General features: G+C 35.3%; 1 protein-coding gene across 2 annotated transcripts in view; it reads left to right on the forward strand.

The window, feature by feature from the left end:
- The window catches only part of LONP2 (lon peptidase 2, peroxisomal), a 102,365-nt gene that overhangs the window by 10,015 nt on the left and 68,612 nt on the right, over positions 1-23,738 (forward strand). For both annotated transcript variants that reach the window (XM_042969176.1, XM_042969177.1), the window contains exons 3-8: positions 864-995; positions 2,351-2,473; positions 7,665-7,828; positions 9,140-9,234; positions 14,418-14,676; positions 23,519-23,660. In XM_042969176.1, the coding sequence (XP_042825110.1) occupies positions 864-995; positions 2,351-2,473; positions 7,665-7,828; positions 9,140-9,234; positions 14,418-14,676; positions 23,519-23,660 (915 nt within the window). The remainder of the gene's footprint in view (positions 1-863; positions 996-2,350; positions 2,474-7,664; positions 7,829-9,139; positions 9,235-14,417; positions 14,677-23,518; positions 23,661-23,738) is intronic.

Consider the following 23,738-nt stretch of genomic DNA (forward strand, 5'->3'; position numbering starts at 1 on the left):
GAGAGAGTAGTCCTGCCACGTACCCAGAAGAAAAGTGGAATTTTTGTCAGTAACCTAATGATTTCTTTCAAGGATATACCCTGGAAGTTGTTTTTATAAAAACCATTCACAGTCAGTGCTCAGATTCTGCTTAATCCAAGTGTTCTACTAAAAAACAGTATTTCAGCTGGTTAGCATAATAGCATCAGCTATGTTAAATTTCCGGAATTTGATAATTACACTGTGATTATGTAAGAGAATGCCCTTGTTCTTAAGAACAAGGGTCATGATGTCTGCCACTTACTTTAAAATGTTCAGTGGAGCGCCTGTGTGGCTCAATTGGTTGGATGTCTGGCTTTGGCTCAGGTCATGATCTCAGTTCAAGCTGGGCTCTGTGCTGACAGCTCAGAACCTGGAACCTGTTTCGGATTCTGTGTCTCTCTCTCTATCCCTCCTTTGCTTGTGCATACATACCCTCTCAAAAACAAATAAATGTTTAAAACAAGTAAATAAAATGTTCAGCAAAAATGTGTGTGTGTGCATACGCTTAGAGAGAAAAAGGATAGTTTATTGTACTATTGTAAATTTTCTGTAGATTTTTATTTTTTTCAAAATAAAAAATAAAATCACAAATTTGCAAAACCTTTTAAACATTTGTATTATACACATTTGAGGGCCATTTTTGCTTTTCAGTTCTGATTGATATTTTGAATGTACTTCTCTCTTTTCCTCTGAGGCCAGTAAAATGCCTAGATTTCTAGTAATCAGTGATCTTTCAAAAACAAAGACTCTGAGGCCTGAACATTAAACCTATATAGCAACTTGACATTTTAAATTCACAAATAATACCAAATTTCATTAAAAAGACTTCTTTTTCCTTGTAGTTGGTGGAAATGTTGGATATGTCTGTCCCTGCAGTTGCTAAATTGAGACGCCTTTTAGATAGTCTTCCAAGGGAAGCATTACCAGACATTCTGACCTCAATTATTCGAACAAGCAACAAAGAGAAGCTCCAGGTACAGTATTCCCTTCTTTAATACTAAGTTGTTTTGTCCCTTTTTATTCAAGACAATAAAATTTGACCTTCAGTAAGAGATACTGGAGATTCACAGTAGTTGAAATGTTCTTATCCTAAAATTGACTTTTACTGATTGCTTTATATTTTTATATACTCAAGCAAGTCTTTTATTCACATTGTCAGTACTAGTAGTTTGTTAATTTATGGAAGAAGTTAAAGTGAAGAATAATTTTTAAAAATGGTAAATATATATTTTGTCTGTTTTTAAACATGTGGAGCTGTGACCTTTTCTTTGTGAATTGCCTGCTTTATTAGAATTCTTCATGGTGTTTCTTACACAAAGCATCCCTGTGATGCAGTATCTATGATTTTCAGTTTCTATTTCTTTAGAGTGAAATAAGTTGTAAAGACACTCATTCTGCACTCACTAGATTCTGCATTTTCCCCCAAAATTGTAAGTTTCTTGCATACTTACTTTTATAGTATTTTTAAGCAGTCTGTTTTATTGAATCTTCCTAGAACATCTAAGTTAGTTTTATTGAAACGTCCTTTATTTTATCAATTTATGCATTTATGTCTTAACAGTTATATAGCAAATCTAGCAAATTATAATAGTGAGTGCACCAAACAAAGAAAAGTGTATACACACCTACTCTAAACACAAAAATTCAGTTCAACTGATAGGAGCAGAAGAGTGCTGGGGTACCAGAGAGTAAGCTGGCTGTAGACATCAGCAAGGATGTTTGGGGGAATGGAGAGTGTTAGTTACTCAGAGCATTAGCAGAGGTTGATTAAGAGTACTCGTGTTCTTTCATGAATGTAAAAATTTAATATTTTCAACCTAGAATCTGTTTAAACCTAATATGTAGACAACTATCTGGGTTTTAAGAGAATAATGCCAGAAAGAGTTCACATTAAATGTGTGTTTTGGGGTGCCCGGTGCCTTAGTTGGTTAAGTGTCTGAATCTTGATTTCAGCTCAGGTCATGATCTTAAAGTTTGTGAGTTTGAGCCACACATCAAACTCTGTGCTGATAGTGCGGAGTCTGCTTGGGATTCTCTCTCTCCCTTTTTGCCCCTCCCCACCTCAAAACAAATGAATAAACTTAAAAAATGTATGTCCTTGCTGTTGGAACAATACACATGGCCTCATTTTTAAATGAAAAGTCAAGATTCCTTTTTTTTTAGGATTCTAGTGATTTAATAGAATTAATCTTGGTGTGTTGGCCCTAACTTAGCTGTGAGTATTGATATTTGTCTTTCTTACTTAATAATTTAAGTCATGACTCTGACTGCCTTGTTTTGGGAGCTTGTGTTTCTGAGAGATTCTGCTAATCGACTCATGTCCCCTTAGATTTTAGATGCTGTGAGTCTAGAGGAGCGGTTCAAGATGACCATACCGCTGCTTGTCAGACAAATTGAAGGCCTGAAATTGCTTCAGAAAACCAGAAAACACAAGCAAGATGATGATAAGAGGGTAAATATGTCCTTTAATTGTTTCTTTGTGTTTCCGGTTGTTTTTATGTGATGTGAGATTCAGTTTTTTTGAAGTAAAAAAAAAAAAAAATGGAATAAAGAAAGGAACAAAGAAAAAATTTCATTGTTTCTTAGCATCCAAGTTACGGATAGCATTTTGAATTTGGTGTGTGTTTCTAGTCCTCTTCCATGTCTGGATTTTGTTTTTAACATATTTTCTCATTTTCTGTTCTTGGTAAATTTGGGTAATCATTGAAAGGTATACTTTACCAAGCCATTTCTCTTTGCCAAACATTGTGTGTTGTTTCCAATGTTTTCTATATTTTAAAAGCTAAATAACTGATGAGTGTCTTTGAAAATAATTGGAGGGGGGAGTTGTACATCTTACATTTCTTTTTTTTTTTTAAAGTTTTTGTTTTAACTCCAGTTAATGTACAGTGTAATGGTAGCTTCAGGTGTACAATACAGTGATTCGCCGCCACTCCCATACAGTCCCCTGGGGCTCGTCACAACAAGTGCCCTCCTTAATCCCCATCACCTATTTCCCTCATCCCTCCCACCACCTCCCCCTTTTAACCATCATTTCAGAGTCTGTTTCTTGGTTTGCCTCTCTTTTTTCCCCTCCCTTTGTTTGTTTGTTTTGTTTCTTAAAGTCCACATATGAGTGAAATCGTATGGTATTTGTCTTTCTATGACTGATGTATTTCACTAAGCGTTGTACTCCCTAGGTCCATCCATGTCATTGCCAATGGCAAGATTTCATTCTTTGTTATGGCTGAGTAATACTCCATTGTGTGTGCGCGCATGTGTGTGTATACATATATATGTGTATACATGTATATGCCTATGTATATATGTGTATGCATACACAAATTCTTGATCCATTCATTTGTGGATGGATACTTGGGCTGCTTCCATAATTTGGCTATTTTAAATAGTGATGCTTTAAACATCAGGGTGCATGTATCCCTTTGAATTATCCCTTTGAGTTAGTATTTTTGTATTCTTTGGGTAGATGCCTAGTAATATAGTTGCTGGATCTCAGGGTAGTTCTATGTTTAACTTTTTGCAGTACCTCCATACTGTTTCCACAGTGGCTGCACTGCACCAGTTTGCATTCCCACCAACAGTGCCTGAGGGTTCCTTTCTCTCCACATTCTCACCAATGGCTTGTTGTTTTTTGAGTTTTTGATTTTAGCTATTCTGATAGGTGTAGGGTGTTATCTCATTGGAGGTTTTTTGTTTTTGTTTTTGCTTTTGATTTTGTTTTTTTGTGTTCTCACACTTCACCTCCCTGGTGCGGCAGGCGAGATGGGCTGGTGGTATGCCCTCAGTGGACTGGAGAGTCCTCGGGATCCTACCTCAGCCAGGGAGCAGCACCGGCCATCACCTTCATTGCACTCTCATATAGTTTTGACTTGCGTTTACCTGTTGATCAGTGATGTTGAGCATCTTTCCATGTGTCTGTTGACCATCTGTATGTGTTTGTAGAAATGTCTATTCATGTTTCTGCCCATGTTTTAAGTGGATTATTTGTTTTGGGGGTTTTATAAGTTATTTTGGATAATAACCCTTTTTATTTATTTTTTATTACTATTTTTTTTATTGTTTATTTATTTTCAAGAGAGGGAGAGACAGAGAGTGAGCAGGGGATGGGCAGAGAGAGGAGTCACAGAATCCAAAGCAAGCTTCAGGCTCTGAGCTGTCAACAGAGCCTGATGCAGGGCTTGAACTCACGAGCTGTGAGGTTATGACCTGAGCTTAAGTTGGACACTTAACCAACTGAGCCACCTAGATGCCCCTGGATAATAACCCTTTATCAGATATGTCATTTGCAAATACCTTCTCCCATTCCATAGATTGCCTTTTAGTTTTGTTGATTGTTTCTTTCACTGTGCAGATTTTTATTTTGACGTAGTCCTAGTAGTTTATTTTTGCTTTTGTTTCTCTTGACTCAGGAAACATATCTAGAAAGAAGTTGCTACAGCAGATGTCAAAGAAGTTACTGCTGATTTTTATGATTTCAGGGTTCACATTTAGCTCTTTAATCCATTTTTAATTAATTTTTATATATGGTATAAGAAAGTGATCCAGTTTCATTCTTTCATATGTTGCTGTCCAGTTTTCTCAGTACCATTTTTTGAAGAGACTGTGGTTTTTTTCTATTATACAGCTTTTTCTGCTTTTTTGAAGATTAATTGACCATATGGTTGTGGGTTCATGTCTGGTTTTGTGTTCTGTTCTATTGATCTATGTGTCTGTTTTTGTTCCAGTACCATAGTGTTTTGATTACTACTGCTTTGTAATATAACTTGAAGTCTGGAATTGTGATGCCTCCAGCTTCACTTTTCTTTTTCAAGATTGCTCTGGCTACTTAGAGTCTTTTGTGGTTCCATACAAATTTAAAATTGTTCTAGCTATGTGAAAATATGCTGTTGGTATTTTGATAGGGATTGTGTTAAATGTGTAGGTTGCTTTAGGTGGTATAGACATTTTAGCAATATTTGTTCTTCCAGTCCATGAGAATGGAATGTCTTTACATTTCTTTGTGTCATCTTCAATTTCTTTCATCAGTGTTTTATAGTTTTCAGAGTATAGGTCTTTTTACCTTTTTGGTTAGGTCTATTTCTAGGTGTCTTACGGTTTTTGGTACAATTGTAAATGGAATTAATTCCTTAATTTCTCTTTCTGCTGCTTTATTTTTGGTGTATAGAAATGCAGCAGGTTTCTGTACATTGATTTTGTATCCTATGACTTCACCAAATTCATTCATGGTTCTAGTGGCTTTTTGGTAGAGTCTTTCAGTTTTTCTATGTATAATATCATGTCATCTGCAGATAGTGCAAGTTTTACTTCCTCCTTGCCAATTTAGATTCCTTTTATTTCTTTTTGTTGTCTGATTGCTGTGGCTAGGACTTCCAGTACTATATTGAATAAAAGTGGTGAGAGTGGACATCCCTGTCTTGTTCCTGACTGTAGAGGAAGAGCTCTCAGTTTTTCCCCATTGAGGATGATACTAGCTATTGGTTTTTCATGTATGGACTTAATTATGTTGAGGTATGTTCACTCCAGACCTACTTTGTTAAAATATTTTATCACTAGTGGATGTTGTACTTTGACAAATGCCTTTTCTGCATCCACTGAAATGATCTATAACTTAAAAAAAATAGTATTAAGAATACTACAAAATTGTTTCCTAGGAGGACTGTATCACTATGTTTTACCATAATTTAGCTGACGTTTTTGCTTTTAACTTATAAAAATTTTTGTTTTCATTTAGTCCAACTATGTAAGTCTTTTTCTGTCTTCTAAGCTTAGAGTCCTCTATCCTCCAGTGATTTGACAAATACCCACTTTTAGTTTACCTTTTACTGATTTTTAACTCAACAGTATTATAAATAATTCTTCACTTCTCCATTGATTTGTGATACATTCATTATCATACATTACATTTATATGAGGTCTGTCTGAAGTCTACCTGGAGCTATCAGTTTTACTTTTGTTATGTGTGGGCAGAGTTAAGATCAAGAAAATATATTTGATGTGGACAAGAGTGGAAATGATAGTTCTCTGAAGGCTGTTGGAAAGTAAGTGAAAGGTTGAGAATAATGTTAGATTTGATGGTCATCAGCGCAGAAGTGTTCCTTCATCAGAAAGAATACATTATTGAGAAAGAAGGATTCCTCACCAATGGGACTAAGGAAAGGAGCAGAAAATAGGCTGGAGGAGAACAATGACAGAAACAGGAGTAGCCTGTCTGGTGTTTGTGTTTCAGGACATAATGGCATAATGCCGTTTAAAACAAAAAGCAGAAATGTGAATTATTTCTGGTTTGAGATCAGATCATTAATTTAGTTATCCATTTTGTGTAGAAAGACAAACCAGTGCACACTCTGTCTTGGCAGACACAGAGAACTGCAGCTTCTTATCAATTAAGTGTTACCGTTGCTTAAGGAGACAAGTGTTCAGAATTGCTCCAGAAAATGATCACACAGGTGACAGTTACTTGAAAATGTAGGAATCAGAGGGTGATATTTGGAGTTAAGCCTAAAACTTTCTCTGCCTATTCCCTTAAGAGTTGAAAGGCACTTTCTTGTAGCTGGGAAAAAAACTGCACAAAAAAGTACTTTTGTTTCAATGATGAAAAAATTAATGTGCTTTTTAAAACTCTCATTTAAAATTTTTTTTATTTTCATTTAAAATTTCATTAAAAAATATTTTGTCTATTATGTAGGCTAAAAGTATATATTTAATATTTTTGTTTTTATAAAGTTGTATTTTTATTTGTGTTTTTAATGTTTTATATTTGAATGTATTAAATAAGTAATAGTTTAAAAAATAAATTCCCAGGCTTTTAAATTAAATACCAGTGTATCATTTTGCTCCAGTGATGGCTGGTGTTTATTCATGATATTATTGAGTTGAGAATTTCAAAAGAGCATTTTAGAAGTTTTAAAATATGATATAGATCATGGAGAAAGAGAACACAAAATAAAACCATTTGACTTGGCACAGAAGATGGTTGTTGGATTTCAAAGCACAATTTCTCAACATAGTGGAGATAAAGGCCAAAGTACAAAATAGAGATTATGGAAGTAATTCATGAGGATGGGGAAGTAGTGGTCAAAGCCACTTGTTGGAAAAGCAGAACTTCTCAAGAAGGGATGTAAATAGTGTGTAGTTAACTGAAAGGGATATAGGTAAGATAAAGTATTTGAAAGGAGGAAGACTTTTCTGTGTATTGGAGACAAAGAGAACAGAGCCAATGGTGGAAACATTAAAGATGTTAGAAAGAAATTTTGTAATCTAGGAGGAAAAATGGAATTTATTCTGTTGCTGATTGGTAAGTAGTAATATAATCAAGAAAGTAGTGGCTATAATAGTAGCTCAAAGAAAAATAATTCCTAGATGTTTTCATTATTTCTAGTAGCCAGCTCTTGAATTTTTTCTTATATTGTAATATAAGCATATACTAAAGAATCTTGTCCATTTTATGTTGATCCACTTTTTAAATTCTGCTGCTTCCATATGTGCTTGTGTCTCTTAGTTATCATTCTGAACTTAGTTCCTAAAGATGTAGACCCTAACCATAAAAATGTTATTCGGCACCAGTTATAATCTTGTGTGTAACTAGGTACCTCGTTTCCAATTTATTTTAACACACAGTTTTACTCTTCTACTTTCTACTTTAGGTTGTAGCAATACGTCCTATTAGAAGGATTACACACATCCCAGGTGCCTTAGAAGATGAGGATGAGGATGAAGATCATGATGACATTGTCATGCTAGAGAAAAAAATACGAACATCCAGTATGCCAGAGCAGGCCCACAAAGTCTGTGTCAAAGAGATAAAAAGGTAAATTGAAGCTAAAAAGAAGCTATTCATTCATTGGCACTTTCATTTTGCTTATTAATAAATATTAAAAATTATTGGTCATGGAAACTTGAAACTGCTTCTTTGGATCACAAACTGAAAGCTGAGTTATTTGTTTTATATTCTTTGATCTTTCTCCTTTTCTTATATTTAGTATAGTCATAAACCACCACTCATTTTATCTTTCCTTTGTCAATTCTTATCTTTCATGGTTTTCCAAATTGTCAGATTAGAGCTGTGATCTGTAAAATCTTCAGGTTATCTCTCTTCATTCCTCAACTGGAAACTGTTTTTAAAGGATTCTTAATACTCCTGAATTAACATCAACTTCCCTAATCTTTTTCTCAGTGGCTGAGTGTTAAGTGGTACATCGCTTCCACCTCATATGCTGTCAATATGATCACTATTGTTAACTGCTTTTTCATTGTCTTAATATGGGCTGTGCTTTGTTCAGACACAATGTTCAGTTGGCACTGTGCTCTTCACATGTCACTTTTTTCTTCTTTAGAAAGAAGATTGTAAACCCTAGAGGGCAGGGACTGTCAGTTTCTCTTTGCATAAGAAAGTACACAGAAACCTTGATGACAGTATAGGGTACATGAATAATCTCAGGGGTAAATAGAAAACCAACTTTTTCCTTATGTACTTGAAACATAATTGTGTTGCATTTTCTTTTATTAGTGAATTATAATGAACCTAATTGAATGCTCAGTAACAAAAGATTGGACTCTGGGTTCACAGATAAGGAGATTAGTTGTAGTTGAAGGATATTTTATATTCACTGGCATTGGTTAATAAATGAGGAACATCTTTTGTGGGCAAAATACTTTGTTAAATACTGCATATATTATGGAAGTTGTATTTTTAGTTAAATATCTGATGTTAGCTTGTTTTTACAAGATAATTTTATCTCTGATTCAAAAAAAAGTAAATAATTATTGTGTTATGCATGATTAGGCACTTAACTCTTACTGTGAGAAGTAAATCAGGTAAGTGTGACTTGAGACTCCCCCTGCAAGATACTGATACTGATAAGGTTGAATTTCCAGGATAGAATCAGATACAGTGTTCCCTCCCCCACTTCCCCAGTTTGCAGGGATCTGTTTAATTTGTTCCATAAGTACTTCACAAAACAAAATAACTAGTTTTTTTTTTTAATGTTGCCAGATTTCTTAAATCAATTATTCATGATATATCTGACCCAGAAACGGAGATATATATGCTGGATTTTTGTGTTTTTTATGGAATTCTTCTATGTTGTGTAACATTTTGCTATGTATTCTTTCCCCACAGACTCAAAAAAATGCCTCAGTCGATGCCAGAATATGCTCTGACTAGAAATTATTTAGAACTTATGGTGGAACTTCCTTGGAACAAAAGTACAACTGGTAAGCCAACAAAGTAATAGCCTTTTGCAGTCTGATTGTCATTCAGAAAGCTCATGTAGATTCTATTGAAATATCATTGATTATCTTACTGTTACTGTAGTTCTAGATGTATTTAGGCAGTGAACTTGTGTCATCTAGGTCTTGGGATCAAACAGGAAAAGAAGGTGCTACATGAAAGTGCCTTTTGCCTGATTTTAGAGAAAATAGGATTTTCTGTAAGAGTGATATAAGTGTTTCTCAATACCAATAGCCAATCAGAAGATAAACTTTTACATCTAAAGAAATAGTTACATATAGTTACGTACTAGAACAGTTGTACCATTTGGAATCTTATTTTTCTCATATAAAAACCTATTAAATTTAAACTCTTTTTATCCTTCTGTCCTTCGTTAGAACTGTTCTCTTTCCTGTGTATTTGCTATTTTATCTTGGGATGAGAAATACACTGTATTTAGATGCTCTATTGTTAAATTTACATACAAGGTCTGCTGAATTCAACAGTGGATTGATTACCTGAACTGCTGTTGGCATAGGAGTAGCTGTATGATTGACTTGTGAAAATTTAAAGATTTATTATCCTAGTTAGTAAAATTCTTACATTTAAAAAAGACGCTAGAGATTTTTTTAAATGTTAGCTCTAAAACACACATTTGTGCCCCCACATAAGATATGCTATACATGCCAGATTACAGGATGTTGAATTTTTAATATTAAAAAATACTTGCTTATTAACCTACAGAGGACCATACTTTCTGGTATTGATAACTTAAAAAAAAATTTTCCCCTCAAAGAGGGCCCAGAATAAAGCACCTTTGTGTTAGATTAACTATGCCGGGACAATGTTAAGGTTAAAGTAGTTCCTTTCTTAATCATTTTTTTGGAAAGGATCATCTAACACATTTTTAATGTGTATGGCTAGGTACTAAGATGAAATTGACCTAATCATCTTCCTTTTATTTTGACTACCCTTAGATTTCAATCATATTACAGTTCTTAGGTTCTTGTTGTAGAAAGCAGTTACATTCTGGGTTATGCTAATTATTCCTTCATGAATACTCCGTAACTTTGTGTTTATCCCATTCTCTAGATTTTGGGTTTTTTCCTAAGTTTTTCTCTCTGTTTGAATGTTTGTCTATAAAATTAAAAAGCTAATTCATATTTGTTCTCTCTTAAATTCTGAGAATCTGTAAATTTTCACTAGATTAAATCAGGTTGCACTAGTGAACTATAGAAGAAATTTTTTAGAAGCAATTTTGCTTTACTTTCCAGTTTTATTGTGGTATAATTGATAAACAGTAAACTGTACATCTATAATATGTGCATTCTGATAAGTTTTCACATATGTATGTATCTGTAATACCATCACCGTAATTAAGATAGTGAACGTACCCATCGCCTCCTAAATTTTCTCATGCTTCCCTAATTCCTCCCTCCCTCCCTCCTTTTCGTCCTCATCCCCAAACAACCACTATAGATCAGTTCATATTTCAAAACTGTTACACACATGGAATGATATAGCATGTACTCGCTTTTTCTGATTCTTTTCAACATAGAGGTTCATCCATGTTGCTGCATAGATTAATAATTTGTGTATGCGTTTACCTGTCAGGAACATTGAGGTTGTTTCCAGTTTTTTGGCTCCTATATATAGAGCTGTTATGTTACCATACTAGTAAATTTATTTCTTATATCATATTTGCATAACAACATTGCCTTCTAGTTGAAAGTGCTTTACCAAACTGCAGCTGAATTTCTTGGTTTAATTCTTAATTCAAAAATATTTTTTGTAATTTTTGGAAACTCCATAGTGAGATGAATGCCGGAGAGCATGGGGTCCCATTGAATCAGCCTCTCTTTGTGCCACATGATCAATTTGAGATCAGCTGTTGGTCTGGATCTAGCTGGGCTGTGGGGAGGTCCATTTTATTTCTGGTAGGCTTCTGTTCACTCGGTGCCTATTTTTTAAGTGAAGTGGTCCTATTCTGTGAGATTTGGAGAGGGCTCTGCTGCCTGTTAGTTTAGACCTGGGAAAGAAAGTCACATTTCAACTTTGTGTTTTTTAACTGCTGCCGTTTTGTTTCACCTGCCAAGCTTCCATGTTGATATATATTTGATAGGTATTTGTCATTGATGCAGTCGTGACAATTTTCAAACCCTGCTATTTTTTCTTGACAGTAGGACGAATGCACAGTCTGAAGAGCATCTAGATAACTTGGTAATCCTAGGGGCCTTATTTTGAAATTTTGGTATTCTCTCAGTAACATTTTTCTATGCTTCAGGATTTATTTTAACTAATGACTTAGGAGAAATGCAGGGTGCATATAGTAGATATAGTATAATGGCCTGAATATTAAAATTGCAGATTTGATTATTTGCCATTAGTAGCTTAGTGAGTTGCTTTCAGCTTCCTCCCCTCTCCACTTGTCCTATTTAAAAACTGAACTTAATTAATCAGGAATTTTTACCAAGCTTATACAGTATAATTGTATAGGTTTCGGAGCAAAATGTTTATTTGAATACAAGAGTGCTGACTCCTTTACTGAAATAAACAAAATATAAAAATGGGACAAAGCTGTTATTATTTTCACAACTAGGGATGGAGGCCACCCACATGCCAGAAACTCAAGAGAGTTTCTGCTGGATGTGTATTAGCATTAGAGATGCATAGCACTCATGTACCCCCACGTGAAAATACTTTTCATTGTTTAGTATTCCAGCAGAGAACTGAAGATGCATAAATTGTGGTATAAAAGGAAGTGTGTTGAACTTTTAAACCATTTCTGTATGGAATTAGATTTAAATAATTATTATGAGTGTGGTTATAAAACCGTGAAAATGTCTTTCATAATTTTTGAAAGAGAAGCTTACCTAAGTAGCAATCCTCAAAAGCAGAAAGGAAAGATTTGAAGGAAAGAAGTTTCCTAATTTTCCCATCTTTATAAATAGAAAGAGCCAGTAGATACTATTTAAGTCTTTCAGTTGTAAATAGAGAAATATATGTTCAGGTAAGTTTTAAATTTTTTACATGTATTATTACAAGTATTATTTTACATGTATTATTCAAAATAGGAAGCATGTATTCTGAGCCATTAAAAAAAATAATCAGAAAAAAACGTATCCTATATAGAAAAGACACAATAATTTATATAGCATAGAAATTGTCTTCCTTAAAAGTTTGAGGAACTTTTAAAAATTGTCTTCACTTGGCATGTTTCTTAGAAAAACTTCCTTCAGAGTATCATCATTTTTTTCTAAATTGCGTGGAATTCTGTTCTTAAACTAGTAAATGTTAATTAGGGGTGAGTGTTACATTATAACAAGTGACAAAATAGTACAAAATGACATTTTGATGGAAAGTTTTTCTTATGCATGGTGATGTAATAAATATATTGATAACATAATGTTAAACTTTTTTGCATAACTAAAATAAATCCCACTGGGACTTAGTAGATTATTCTTAATAGATCTGATTTATTAGCATTTTAATATTTAGAACTATACAAAATGGAATTGGTCTGAAGTTTTCTTTTGTGTTTGCTGTGGTAGGTTTTTAGAGTCTGGGTTAGCAGTGCCTAACAGTTGGAAAACTTCCTGTCATTTATTCATGTGTTCGTTAGTTGGGAGTCTGAAGCTAGGAAAGGGGGAAGAAATTTTGTTTTTCCCTTTCCAAATCACTCAGCCTGAAGTAAAAGCAACAGTACTGTAATTAAAATACATATATTACTGCTTAGCTAGGTTTTTTCAGACTAACTTGGGAACCAAACCACCATTAAAGGCTTTTTTTTTTTTTTTTTTCTCTGCAGGAAAAATGCAGAGCAAGTTCCAAATAATGGATTGAAAGAGTGGCTTGTGTGTATTTTCTCTTTCCCAGCCTCTCCTCTCACCATCAGTATGATTATGCAGCCATGTATTACCCCTGGGTGTCATGCAGATGATGAATTCATGCTGGCATCCATGAGTATTTAATGATTCAATCTATAAGTATTTTAAGTAGTAAAGCACATCAATAAACCTGATGAAAGCTTGGCTATAGAAACAAACCTAATTCATACCTTCCTAGTGAGACCGTGACAGTTCTTTACATCTTAGTGTTTTTTTTTGATCCAGCATTTCTGTCTATAGAAGGTTAGTTGAAGGAAATAATTAGGGATATATGTGGGGATTGAATTACAAGGATGCACTGCAAAGCCTGTTTTATAACTGTAAACATTTGTAGATAACCTAAATGCTTAGCAATAGGGAATTATTTAAATGAGTATGGATAATTAAATAATAGAATATTATGTAACCACTAAAGTATTACTCAAAAATACATTTGACACTGAAAGGTGTCTGTAATATATATTAAGTGAAAAAACAAAACTTGAAGGCATCATATACTCTCAGTTTGAAAAATCGGTCTGAAAGCACATATATACACATACACACACATACACATACAACCTGCAAGAATACATACCAAAGTGAAGGTAGAGATGCTCTCTTGAAGACATGAGATTATGGGTAGCTGTATTCATTTTTTTTTTTTTAATTCGTGTCATTGGGTTTTCTAGAATGAGCATACATTACTTCTTTAATAAAAACAAAAAAAACTTTAAAAAAGAAGGAACAAATGCCAGCACAAATAGAATATGTAGTAATTATGTCTCCATATAAAAAATGTGTATCTAGAAAATTAAATGAGTATTAATTCCTTGAATTTTTAATTATGTAGTGCTTACTAGTTCTGTTGATACTAAATTCTCTTGAGCAAAAAAGCCAGGTCTCCCTGCAGACTCATGTAGAAAGATCCACTTCTGTTCTTGTCATGTTTATTTTCTAAAACATATTTTGACTCTTGTCAGCCTTGAAAGGAGTTCTTGCATTTAAAAATTCTATGTGCTGGGTGCCTGGGTGGCTCGTTTGGTTAAACCTCTGACTCTTGATTTCGTCTCAGGTCATGACCTCCTGGTTTGTGAGATTGAGCTCCCGGTTTGTGAGATTGAGCTCCGTGTCAGGTTCTGTGCTGACAGCGTGGAGGCTGCTTGGGATTCTCTCTCTCTGTCTCTCTGCTCCTCCCCTACTAGTGCATGTGTGCGTGCTCTCTTTCTCTCAAAATTAATAAATAAATATTGTAAAAATAAATAAAAATTTTTAAGTATCTCAAGCATCTCAAAAAGTGCTTCTGTTGGGTTATTTGACAGACCGTCTGGACATTCGAGCAGCCCGGATTCTTCTGGATAATGATCACTATGCTATGGAAAAATTGAAGAAAAGAGTGCTGGAATACCTGGCTGTCAGACAGCTGAAAAACAACCTGAAGGGCCCCATTCTTTGCTTTGTTGGCCCTCCTGGAGTTGGTAAAACAAGTGTGGGAAGATCAGTGGCCAAGACTCTTGGTCGAGAGTTCCACAGGATTGCACTTGGAGGAGTGTGTGATCAGTCCGACATTCGAGGACACAGGTAAGATATTTCTCTCAGTTCAATCTCTGGTTCTCTGTTTTAATTGACTAGAGCCCCTCAAAAGCCAAGGCATAATATATGTATGTATATTTTTTTTCTCAAAGGGATATTTGTAATACCGTGGATCGAAAGGATATTTACAGTACTTACTTATGGTACATCTGTAGGACATTTATAGCTAACCTAGAGCCTCTACCATAATAGTATACCCAAACTAACCTTGGTAATTGTATGACAATGGATAGTGAGTCTCTGCCTCGGCTTTTCTGGAATCTCATTTGAGTGCAATTATAAATTAGTTATGGTTAGATAATACAGTGTTTTTACATGCACTTTGGCCCAGTAGCATTTCATAATGACCCTTAACTCTTAGAGTTTAAAAAATAAGTACAACAGCTGGGGGAGGTAGGAGAAAGTACGAAATCTTTGGTAACAAATTTATGTTTGCGGTTTAAACTCTTTAAGGAGGCTGGTTTTCAGTATACATATGAATAATGAGAAAGTTCAGGGTAATTATTAAGATGTGTCCTTGCATTTTTGGCCCTCTTTCTATAAAAATACATTAAACTGTGAGAACTGTGTCTGTGTTTATCTGACATTACTAGAATCAGATTTGCATGTTACGTTAATTGTTTTATGTTCTCTGTGGTCTCTGTTGCTCAGATTAGAAGATGCTTTGGGAAAGCATGAACTTCTGTTTCAAGGTTTAAGGGTTTCCTAAGAGTTGCAAGTTGTGAGAAAACATACATACCGATAGTGTATGCAATTTAAAATGTAGAATATTTAAAAATGTAGAAATCACGAATGCTTATAAAAGAATATAAGGTTGTATGCCTGAAACTAACATCAGTGATACCTCAATTTAAAAAAAAAGTTTTTTAAATTTTTTATTTATTTTTGAGAGACAGAGTGCAAGCAGGGGAGGGGCAGAGAGAGAGGGAGATACAGAATCTGAAGCAGGCTCCAGGCTCCGAGCTCTTGGTACAGAGCCCATTGTGGGGCTCAAACTCACAAACTGCAAGATCATGATCTGAGCCAAAGTTGGACGCTTAACCGACTGAGCCGCCCAGGTACCCCCCTCCCCAAATTTTTTTTGAAGAATCTGCTCAACTTCCAATAGAAAGTTATTAAACTGAAGATAAAACTTCTCTCCTCAAGGTCATACCATCAGTCTTGAAGTTGTTAAAGCAATCTAAATTATAAATGAAGGCTTTGAAAAGCATGCCAGTGCAGGCAGTGAACAACTGCCAATGGCCAAGGGTAATTTAAATGCATATTTACAGTTTGGTGAATATGGATTAAACTTGGATTGTAGGGGAAAAAGAATATGATGCTTTTTATAATGTCTTGTTTTCCATTTGTCTTATTCACGAGATCATTGGCATTAGGGGAGGGTGGAAAACACTTTTAGAAACTTTTCCATGAAAAGTGATTCTTTTTCTCTGACTTACAATTTTTATGCATTAAAGAAAAATCATTCCAAGATTTTAATAAATAAGCAATGAGGGCTGCAGATTAGATCAGGGAATTGATCTGGGTCATTCTTTCTGGCAATTTCAAACAATACTTTTGTCACCTAGACTTGCTTATTCTCACATGTGCCACTAGAGGCTGTAGTTTGCTTTTGTAAAGACATTGGTGGCACCTTCTACCAATCTTGGAGAAACTGAATCTAGGACTTGAATTTTTTTATTTTAACTAGAGAGGTTTGGGGAGATATTTCCCACTCAAGTGACTTGATTCATGCATTCAAAGTTTTTTTAGTTTCTTTCCTTTTTTTTAGTATCTGTAGCACTGTATTGTGTAAGCATTTGATGGAATTTAGAGAGGAATTTATGGAATTAATGTCATGAGCACATGACCTGTGGGCAATTTGTCCTGTTTCTTGCCACATTAGTATTGCTTATTCAGTAAGGCTTAGAAAGCACTTACTCAGTGCCTGACACACAGTGAGCATTCAATAAAAAATAGCTTTAATTATTATTTACTTTTAAATTCTCAGGAGGACAAGTTTACATTTAATAGCTTCAATGAGTTTTTATAAAATTCAATCTGATTTTTTAAAAGTTTATTTATTTTTGAGAGAGAGAGGGAGAGCATAAGTAGGGGAGGAGGAGAAAGAGAAAGAGAGAGAGAGAGAGAGAGAGAGAGAGAGAGAGAGAGAGAGAATTCCAAGCAGGCTCCACGCTGTCAGCTCCATGCTGAGCCCAATGTGGAGCTCTATACCACGAATTAGCCGAAATCAAGAGTCGGACACTTAACCAACTGAGCCACCCAGGTACCCCAATTTGATTTTTAAATAGTACTTAAAATATCCTATTCTTAGCATTATTATTTAATTTTTTTTTAATTTTTTTTTTTAACGTTTATTTATTTTTGAGACAGAGAGAGGCAGAGCATGAACGGGGGAGGGGCAGAGAGAGAGGGAGACACAGAACCGGAAGCAGGCTCCAGGCCATCAGCCCAGAGCCTGACGCGGGGCTCGAACTCACTGACCGCGAGATCGTGACCTGAGCTGAAGTCGGACGCTTAACCGACTGAGCCACCCAGGCGCCCCTATTATTTAATTTATGTAGCAGAATTGTGGGAAAATGTATTTCTGTGATGTGTGTTAGTGGGCAGTATATAAAGTCACAGTTCTCACCATTTTGTGTGAACATTGTTGGTTTTAAGCAGAACTCTGTTTTCAGTCTTTACTGATATTGATAGATACAAAATTTGTTCAATGAGTATACTTTCACATGTGTAGCTATCATTAAGAAAACTGAACTTACTGTGAGTCTTTTGTAAAATGAGGTTATGTATTTGCCTAAAAAAAATATGTGTAAATAAAGCTTTCTAGAAATGTATCGTATGCACAGAGGCTGTGATCATTGCCAAATAAAAGGGATGTGGTTTAGTCTATGAATCATTCTACTATGGCTGCTACTAAGTACTCCCTAGCCATCACTGTACCAGATGTTTCATTAAACACTACAGCAACCTGTCCTTGTGCTACTGGGGCCTTATTACCCGTTTACCTTCCCAAATTATCAAAGCCTGGAGAAAATATTTATTTGAAAACCCATTTGGAAGTAGGTGGAGAGTGGGGTTAAGGTGAGCAGAGATTGAGAGCAGAGTATGGGCTTAGTTCAGAGCTATGAATTGGAGGTGAATAGGAGAGGAGGAAGAACAGTAGCTAATAGCACAACCATGGGGTGGAGTTCGTGGGAACAAGTGGTTCCATGTAACAGTTGAAGCATTTTGGAAACACCCAGGTCTTGCCATTTAAGTATTGGTCACATGCTCACAATTAGAGTTCATGCAAAGTTTTGTTTTTCCTCAGCCTCTGAGTAGGCACCACTGTTCTGCAGTCTTAAAATAGCCAAGGAAAAACAGAGCTGCTTTATATTATCTTCCTTGCTGTGCTCTTGATTTTGTCACTCACTTTTTCTATTTTCCCATGCTTGGAACTCCCTCCTTTTACTAGAAATACCTGTTTATGTGAAGGAAGGTGCTAGTAAGTTAGGAATTGATCTTAAAAAACAAAGATGTGGTTTTTAGAGTTCAATGGTAATGAAGTGAGAGATGGGAAGAAAGACTTGATTCACATTTAAATCTTAAACTTGAAAAATAGTGATCTGATTTTACATTGACGCATTGTTTTTGTTCCTGTTAATTTTGAGTGCCTTAAAGAAAGAAGAGTCAGGTTTATTAATGCAGCTTTTCAGTCTTCTCTACATTTCTCATTTGGGTCTGTCTCCATTGGGACTTTTCTGTCCACTTTTAGGAAGCTCTGTTCCTATCAGTTTTTACAACTTAATATTTTTAAATATTACATTTTTAAAGAATTTAAATCAGTTCATAGAAATTAAATAAAACAACTTCTTTTAGGATGAAGTTTTATGAAATCATGTTTCCATAATCATTTTTCATAAGTTGTTTCTTGGTGAAATATGCTTATTGCTGTGTCACAAGTTATTGTTGATAGTAACTCTTTGGAAGTAGTATGCCAGCTGTTTGTTCAGATAATAAAATTATATCACTGCAAGGAATCTTTGGCTCAAACAGGATGAGAACAAAATAATCTTTTGCTTTCCACATCGATACATTTTTGTGTGTATAAACATTTTTTTTAAGTTTATTTAGAGAGAGAGAAAGAGAAAAGGAGAGAGCGGGGGAGGGGCAAAGAGACAGGGAGAGAGAATCCCAAGCAAGCTCCACTCTGTCAGCATGGAGCCCAGTGTGGGCTCCAACTCACAAATCCATGAGATAATGACCTGAGCCAAAATCAAGAGTCAGATGCTTAACTGACTGAACCACCCAGGCGCCCCAGAAATGGTGATGTTTTAAATAAATTAGCTATTTCATTGTTAGTCTCCACAAGGGGAAAATAACCAAAGCAGCAAGCCTTTAATGTATTTTTAGCATAGTATGCCAGACATGTATGGTTTGCTCACTATACTCTTTATAACCTGTATTTGCATGTAGCTCTTCTTTGCCTCTTTAAAATTTAGTTTCATTTTCAGGCCCCAATTCAAGGATTTCTCCATTAATATAGGTGCAGTTATGATCTTACTCTTCTCTAAACTGACCACTTACTGTCTATTGTTTTCTTTTATGATTAAATAATATAGGCCTCTGGCATATGCAGTATGTTGCTGTAGAGATAAGACATAAATATGGAACAAGTATAAGCTCTTTACAGTAGGGTTTTTAGTATATCTTATTCTCCTTTTTATCACTCTATGCTGTATAGCACAGTGCCAAACATGGCTCTCTAAATGCTTTGTGAATTCAGGTAAGATTAAAACATAATTATATTTTGTAAGTCTTGTGGTCCTTTAAGTGAGTGCATCCATACAAATGAGTGCACGAAAAGATTTAGGAACGACTGCTGGAAGAATAACAATTTGATTTGTTTAGATATGCTATATTAAAGACTGTTCTTCTTTTGAAATCATTAGGATCTCTTTTAAGGCTTATTACTCCCAGTTGGAGAGATATATATATACACCCTTGGTAGAAAATTTAGAAATAGTTTTTAAAAAGGAAAAAAATTCTCATGTATTTTTGTTTTTTTGTTTTTTTACCATACAAAGATTATCACTGTTAACATTTTATTTCCTGCCAGACTTTTCAATGGGCAGCTTTTGCCATGTTTCTAAAAAGCAATTCTAATCCTACTCTTTTGACTTAATATTACAATATACAATTTTTATATTACAGATTCTTTGTAAATGTCACTTCAGTAGTTTGCATCGTAACCCATTAGAGCTCTTTAATTGAGTAGGTGTGAAAAGGTGATGGTAAAATGACTGTTTCCCCCCCCTTCTTTAAGTATCAGGAAAGAGGTGAGTAATGTTTTAATGTTTATTTATTTTTGAGAGAGACAGAGACACAGAATCCAAAGCAGGCTCACAGAGCCTGACGCAGGGCTCGAACTCACGAGCTTTGACATCATGACCTGAGCTGAAGTTGGATGCTCAACCAAGCCATCCAGGCACTCCTATTCCTGATGTTTAGAAACTGTTAGTGGCAGTGACAGGCTGACCAGCCTTTTGGCTTAAGATTTGAAGATGTCCAGGCACAGAGTAGTAAAGTAATTGATTTACCATGGAGCTCCTATAAATAGAGGATATTGTCTGTAGTTTTTTGAAGCATTAACCAGACTATATTTTGGAACATGACAAATGCTGATCTTGCAACTTAAATTTTTGAACCATGTAGATACTTGGTTTTGTGTATTTCATATGCTAATCCTTATAAACCTGTGAACTGCCTATACCAATCACAAGAAAAATATAATTCATGTATTTTTAAAATTAACTCATGTACTTCAATTAAAAAAAAAAAACTTCTACATAATCATGTATTTAGGCTGAATAGTAAGTAATTGAAGAGATACATTCTTTGCAAACTTACCTGTATTGTGCTATGTTGCTTCCTAGATGTTGTTTCATGAGGAAGGACATGGCAAAGTATGTATTTTGCCCTCAAAAAAGTTAATAGTTTGTAAAAGAGTATTAATTTCATTAATCTCCTACTTATGTGGTTTCTCAGGAGGATATTTTGGTATGCTAATTTGTTTTTTAAAAGTGGTTATAGGGGCACCTGGGTGGTTCAGTCGGTTAGGCATCCAACTTCAGCTTAGGTTATAATCTTACAGTTCGTGAACTTGAGCCCCGTTTCAGGTGAGCTTGAGCCCTGCTTCAGGCTCTGCACTAATAATGTGGAGCCTGCTTGGGATTCTCTCTCCCTCTCTCTGTGTCCCTTGCTCACTCATGTTCTCTCTCTCTCTCTCTCTCTCTCTCTCAAAAATAAATAAATAACAAAAAAATGTAAAAAAAAAAAGTAGTGATTTATATTGGGTGATGTTGAAAGAGAACATTTTTGTTTTGTGTATTGCTGCACTTTCCACCATCTGATTCATACTCCAGAGGTTTATTCAAAGTATATTCTGTATCTTTAGTCAGTGAATTGCATGCTATCATACCTTCTGGTAAAGGATGTAGCACATTATAGATATTTTCCACAGCTGATCGGCCCTCTGTAATGGTTCTCTTCTTTGTTTGACCTGTAGACTAGTGTTACATATTCGGGGGATGTCGTCACCTGTGATTGAGGAACACTAAGGGGATTGAGTATGCTTGGTGCTATGAAAGATGTGAACAACAATGAACATCTTTTGAAAGCTTACTGTGTGCCAGGCACTACACTGTGTGCTTTACCTGTTATGCTTTCATAATCATATAATCTATGAGGTTGGCAGTTACTATGTCCATTTTCCAGATGAGGAAACTGAGACTTAGATCAAGTTATTTGTTCAAAGCAGTATTCAAAGACTTGTATGGCCTTCGCAGTGGTGATACTTCGGGTGCTGGCATGGTTGACCTGATGTCATCAAATAAATAGGAAAAACAAGCTTCTGTTTAGGGAACAGTCTGATAGCTCTATATCCAGGGGATCTACTCTGTAATAAGACACACTGTCTGTATCAGAGTGCTCACTGGCTCTCTAGAGGAGGTACCCAGAAACTAAGTTGTAACTGCATCAGATGAATTGTAGGGCCAGTAAATGCTGTAGATGTTGCATTATTGGAAAGATCACTTTGTGAGAGGTGGTCAGGAAAAGTTTTTTTAGAATTCCTGGATTTACATACGAAGAAAGAGTATTCAGGGCAGGAAGGTACCATATTAACAAAAGTTAAAAAACATAAGGAGTATAATAGGATTGTAATTGTGGATAATGCAAGAGCATTATGGCAGCAAGTTAGGAAGGCTGGTGGGGACTGCATTGTGAAGAGCCTTGAATTCCAGACAGAGGAGTTTGGCTTTATGCTGTAGGCTCTGGAAAGCAATGGAAGGTTTAGGAGAAGTTGTTTATGGACTAGTGTCCATATTTCCGCTTCTTTAGAAAGGTCCCTGCTTAAAATATTATTTTTCTCTCCATGACTTTAGGTCATTAGTACCTGTTTTTGAAATCTACCTGTCAAAAACATTACGGGAAAGAAAGACATTGATGCAGTAAAATTGACCCTTAGAGGCTTTGTGTTTTGTTTTGTTTTAATTTTCCTTACCTACTTATTCACAGGATACTGGCAAATTCATAAGTTCTCTAAAGAAATAATTTGAGAGGCTTTTATTAATTTTGAGTCTTGTCCTTCCTGTATCCCATTCTGAAATCTTGAATGTGCCAACTCCTTATTGTAACAGGACAGTGTTTATTGTATTTGGTTCCAGGGCCTCGGTCACCCTCCCTCCATGTAAGGCATTCCCACGATATGGTTAAGGCTTTCTTGTCTTTTCAAAGGTCACTGTATTTATTCTGTCCTGCTTTATACCAGTCATGTGGTAAAACTTAGGCCTGCTCCAGGAATCGGCTTTGTGCAGATCATAAGATAACTGTTGCTGTTACACTTACCGTTGATTAGTTTCTTGTAGGCAGTCACCCTTTTATGCCTTTTCACAAACAGCATCTGCTTTGCACATGGCCTAGGCAACAGGGTTATAATTAAAATTGGTAAATTGCTACTTAAAGTTTTGCTGGCTTTGTAAACAAGGCACATTTTTCAGTTTGACAAACATATTTGTTTTTATTCATGCCGCCCTCTACATCTGTCACAATTATGTAGATGATTCTTGTTCAAATATAATAAAGGAGCCTCTAATACTTTAATGGATAACAAAATATCTGGCTGAACTTGGGCATAACAGTGTATATAGGATGAACACAGTTTTATTCAAAAGGCCAGAATTAATGGAATTTTGATATACATACTATTGACCCCATATCTTACTATAATTACAGACTATTGCTTCTGAAAATAAAAGAATTGGGAATTTTTCTTTCTTCTTTTTGGTCTACGTTTTGAGTGGCCATTTGAACCAATTCTGATTTCCTTCATGAAGATGATGATGTTTTCACTAGCCCTGGGACAACCATTTCAATGTGTAAAAAGATGCCTGTGTTGAGGGAGTGTGGGAGGCTCCTTTGGACATTTTGAAATCCTGAAAAGTAAGAATCACAATCATATGCTTAAGTATAATGTTTTTCAGTTTCACTAAATGGCAGAAACAAGCTACAATTCTTCCAGTATTATGGGTAACTTACAGCCAGCATTGGCTGTATCTTGAATTCAGTTCAAGAATTGAATGAACCTAGCTGTCTTGTTCAGATCACCCTTCACTTCCCGCCATGTTGAATTTCCTGGTTGTATCAAAGAACTTTTTAAATATATAGTACCTCTTTGCTGTGTTACTGTGATAACTAAATGACTTTTTCCCAGGCCTGAGTTTTGATTTCTAAATGATACTCCTCTTGCCTCCTGATGTCTTGTTAACTTGCTGTCTGCTTTCTATAGGCGTACCTACGTTGGCAGTATGCCTGGTCGTATAATCAATGGCTTGAAGACTGTTGGGGTTAACAATCCAGTGTTCCTATTAGATGAGGTGGACAAACTAGGAAAAAGTCTGCAGGGTGATCCTGCAGCAGCTCTGCTTGAGGTAAGATACAGAAACTTCCTGGTCTGTGATCACCACAGTTATCTGAGAGCAGATAATTGTATTCAGTAGCATATACAT

This window comes from Panthera tigris, chromosome E2 (genome assembly GCF_018350195.1).
Source record: "Panthera tigris isolate Pti1 chromosome E2, P.tigris_Pti1_mat1.1, whole genome shotgun sequence".
Classification (NCBI taxonomy): Eukaryota; Metazoa; Chordata; class Mammalia; order Carnivora; family Felidae; genus Panthera; species Panthera tigris.